This window comes from Hippocampus comes, unplaced genomic scaffold, assembly GCF_001891065.2.
Source record: "Hippocampus comes isolate QL1 unplaced genomic scaffold, H_comes_QL1_v1.1 scaffold319, whole genome shotgun sequence".
Classification (NCBI taxonomy): Eukaryota; Metazoa; Chordata; class Actinopteri; order Syngnathiformes; family Syngnathidae; genus Hippocampus; species Hippocampus comes.
In genome coordinates this window covers 597,731-602,277 of record NW_017806090.1, presented here as the reverse complement: position 1 = coordinate 602,277, position 4,547 = coordinate 597,731, and the positions used below count along the sequence as shown (strand labels likewise).

The following is a 4,547-nucleotide window of genomic DNA, read 5'->3' as shown; positions in this document are numbered from 1 at the left end:
TTCACTGGAAGTTTTTGAGACAGTGGCCGATCACTGTTGTCGGAACGCCATGCAGGTGGATGCTGCACAAACGGACAGTGGGAATGATAGCCGTTTTCGGGGCGTGAGCTCCGCCGCATGAAAGGAACGGACTATATTTGGCATCCCACTTCTGTCACCACATTGTGTCTCTCTATATAGAAATGTTTACAAGTTGATGCCTGGAAAGGGATGAAACTACCAATCAAAGTGAGGATGCAGTATCGGCACGTGTGACTTTTTCATATTTACTATGTTATTAAATGGAGCATGTGCTAGTTAAAGAGAAGCATGCACTGTCGTCCTGCACTCAGGGCTTTGTCCCGCCCCACCGACTTGAACCGGCCTTACTTTTGGCGGCGTTCTTCCACACGGCTTTTTGGAAACGTAGCGAGGCAGTAATCCACACCGTTCACTTCAAAACAGGACTGGAGTGTGTCATCAATTTTTGGTTTGCGTATCTTTTGTCCTCCTACCTCTCAGTGTGTTGCCAAAGCATGCTAGGCTGTCTTTTTTCTTGTTGTTGTTGTTATTCAAGCCTTTGAATTCTTATCTGATCCCAAGCGCATTGGTTGCAAAGAAAAAAAAATAACTTTGACAAAGTGAAGCCAGTAGTAAATGACTGCTGCGTCCTCCTACCTCTCAGTGTGTTGCCAAAGCATGCTAGCCTGTCTTTTTTTCTTGTTGTTGTTTTCCAAGCCTTTGAATTCTTATCTGATCCCAAGCGCATTGGTTGCAAAGAAAAAAAAAAACTGACAAAGTGAAGCCAGTAGTAAATGACTGCTGCGGTTCTAGTAGCATTTAAACATTTTCCTTTCTTGAGAAAAGTACAAGACTGAAGTATGAGATGGTGCTGAACGGTTTGCAATTAATCCACCTGACAATAACTCACATTACCCGTCTTCACTGATGATACCTGTCATAATGGACGATACCCGTCATAAATCATGATAACAGTTAGAGCTGACAATAACCATGCCGATACCCATCCAAAATGATCCAACCCATCGGAACTGGCAATATCCATCAATAAATAATATCGACATTGTAACTGACTGGACGATACCCGTCATAAATCATGATAACAGTTAGAACTGACAATAACCATGCCGATACCCATCGAAATTGATCCGACCCATCGGAACTGGCAATATCCATCAATAAATAATACCGATAATATAATAACTAACATCGTAACTGACGATAGCCATCACAAATGATGAAAACTCTCGGAAAGGATAATAACCCTTATAATTGGTGACAAAAGTCAGAAGTGACGATACCATTTGTAAGTAGTAATAATCCCCACGATGGTTTATCATTTTAACCGGCAACACCTGATGCAATCTGTCCCCATCGGAACTGGCAATATCCATCAATAAATAATACCGATAATATAATAACTAACATCGTAACTGACGATAGCCATCACAATTGATGAAAACTCTCGTAAAGGATAATAACCCTTATAGTTGGTGACAAAAGTCATAAGTGACGATACCATTTGTAAGTAGTAATAATCCCTACGATGGTTTATCATTTTAACTGGCAACACCTGTTGTAATCTGTGATACCTGTCGTATCTGACGATAACCATTTTGATTGACTATATCCAATGTTACTGGCGGTATCAATTGACAATGCATAATCCCATTGTATTTATCGATACCCATCATAGCTGATGATATCCTTTGTAATTTACGATACTGATCGTAATTGATGGTATCTGCCGTAATCCTGTCGTATCTGACGATAACCATTTTGATTGACTAAATCCAATGTTACTGGCGGTATCAGTTATTGACAATGCATAATCAGATTGTATTTATCAATACCCGTCATAGCTGATGATATCCGTTGTAATTGACGATACTGATCGTAATTGATGGTATCCGCCGTAACGGGCGATATTCATCGCAACGAAAGAAACCCATTGAAACTGTCAATAACCTCCTGAATTGTTGATATCCAATATTACTGTCAACACCCATATTCATTGATGATACCTATCCGAATTGTTGATACTGATGACACTGTTGTAGTTGTCGATACTTAGTGTCACGATTCCATCATGATTGATGATAATTGTCGTAACTGTTGATACCCGCGGTAAATCGTAATCTGACAAAACTCACAATGCTGGACACCGGATCCAGTATTTTAAAAAAACCTCACATAGCATTTTGCATTTTTACCATGACAAATGTAAATGCATCAAAAAAATGGAAACATTTCCTCGCCAGTGTCTCATTAAGAATAATAAGAATACTGTGATTCATGAAGGAATTATTTCACAGATTTCCTAATTTGCCTTTTTGGCTTTGGGCTGCCAATTTTTCAGGGACGCTTCCAAGCTCAAAGGGTGGTGGTGGGAGGGGGCGTTATTTGTGATGCACCCTGTTAAAGTTCAGGAAAAAGATTCCCCTCCCAAATTGCACTGACACTTTTACCCACGACCCTCATTTTTTTTCTATAGTGTTTCATTTTTTGTTTTGTTTGTTTTAATGTGAAGTCAAGCAACCACTCATTTCCTTTTCTGTATCTGAAAAAAAAAAATTCTAGGCCCTTGTTGTTCAGGTTTACAACATTTTCTAAAGTCAGGCCTCAAAATACACCTCCAAAACACACTTGTAAGACGTTTTCTTATACATATAAATACAGTATATATTTATACACTGTACAAATATCTGCCTTTTTTTGGTGTATGGGCTCATCTTACGATTACATGTACTGCTGCTTCTTGATGTATCATATTTTGTACCGAGGCCTGTAATCATATTTAAATTATGACTAACAGGCCTTATCTGTGTTTCTATGTTGAGTTATTCATATTTAAATGATGAATGACAGGCCTGTATTTTTTATAGCTATATATTGTGAACACGGACACTCTGTAGCATTGCCCCGCCCCCCCCCCCTCCTCCTCGCCCCAACACTTGTTTTGTGTAATTGTTTCGTGTAATATGTCGGCAACGAAAGGATGGTCTGACAGACCTTTTGTACTCTTTAATGGTCATATTTTTTATATGTATTTCCCCCCCTCCACACACACACACACACACACACACACACACACACCTGAGAGTCAAATGTAGCATCAACAGCTGATAGCAGAGAAGCAGACAGACAAAATCTTGTGAATGAAAAGTCAATATACCGGACACTTTACTAGGCACGTCGTCCAATAAGATCCAAAGCAAACATCATTTTTGATTCGGTAAACTATTGCCATGACACTATTTGTAATATTTTAATTCTTGTGCTTGGTTTTTCAAACAATTCATTCAAATGCTGCTTTGATCTTCGTTTAATACAGTAAGTCATGGAAATGTGGCCATCATATAAACCGACAAGCATCTTCTAAATAATGTGAACATTCATTGTGGAGGAAAAAAAAACACAATTACCCACAATATTTTAAACCTTGGTAATCAAAATCAACTACGTGAATTGTCATTGTGTCCATCTGGGATCCCGTTTTAGTCAACAAACATTTTGGGACCAAAGGTATGGTTACTATATGATTCTGGATCCTATTTCTGTCACCAAAATGGTGTCTCCTCTAATTGCCCCTTGGCAATAAAGGTTTCTTTATCGAAATGACGTGTTCATGTAGGATCCAACTTCTGTCACCAGATATTTTAGGTGATTTTTTTTTTTTTTTGCGCATTGGATTTCATTCGATTGTATTCCTAATGCTGTGTCCAGTGGGTGTACAGTAAATCCGGTATACAATGAGTGTATATATAGTGTGCAGCTCATAGAGCATGCATCACGAGGCGTAAGGGGCCTTTTCATTTCATTTATTCATGACGACAACTTCAATGTCGCCCACTCTCCCCTCCATCTCGCCTATGTGCATCTAGCGCATGTATGAAACATGCATGGCGCTTGTGTAACCAGGTCGACTTTTGATCGCGCTCTCAGAGGAACAGTGCTTTTATGTCGCTAGCTATTAATTGCTCCATCAGCGACCTCACAAAAAGAAAAAAAAAAAACGCGGTGTTTGACATTTGTAACGCAGGGATAGGAAAAAACAAGACTTCACAAAGATGGCCACTAACGATGGGGCACTGAGATGCATCAGTGATGACCTGATGCGCTTTCGCAGCTGGCTAATTAGCTAATTAGCCGATGCTAAAAAGCGCAGCCAACGCAGACTTTGAAAGACGGCTCGGTCCGCGGCTGGTCCTGATCTTTTTTTTTTGGGGGGGATTCAAGAAAAGTTTAATGGTGGAAGGATAATGCTGTGGATAATGGCTTGTTTTTCTGTTGTGTTGGTCTAGAAACCATTTGGAAAATTCCACACTTGGTAAATGTCTCTTGCTATTCTGTCTCATGACCCGATACTGTTTCACAGTGCTGTGTATTGTTTTGTTGTATTGGGTTTGGATCAGGGATCGTTGTAATTATCCAGGATCATTATGAGGCTTCTCAGAGCTTGCTGATGAGCTGATCGCTTGAATCACGTGTGTTGTCGGGGTGGGGGGAGAAATCTAAAACATGCTGGATAGGGGATTGCTGGTTTA

At 39.8% G+C, this 4,547-nt stretch overlaps 1 protein-coding gene across 1 annotated transcript in view; it reads left to right on the top strand.

Moving 5' to 3' along the window:
• Nucleotides 1-600, top strand: part of LOC109530915 (copine-8-like) — a 17,663-nt gene extending 17,063 nt beyond the window's left edge. The window contains exon 17 of the mRNA XM_019894882.1: nucleotides 1-600. This exon is cut by the window's left edge and continues 2 nt beyond it. Within this exon, the coding sequence (XP_019750441.1) occupies nucleotides 1-121 (121 nt within the window). The 3' untranslated portion in view covers nucleotides 122-600.
• Nucleotides 601-4,547: the final 3,947 nt, after the last annotated feature.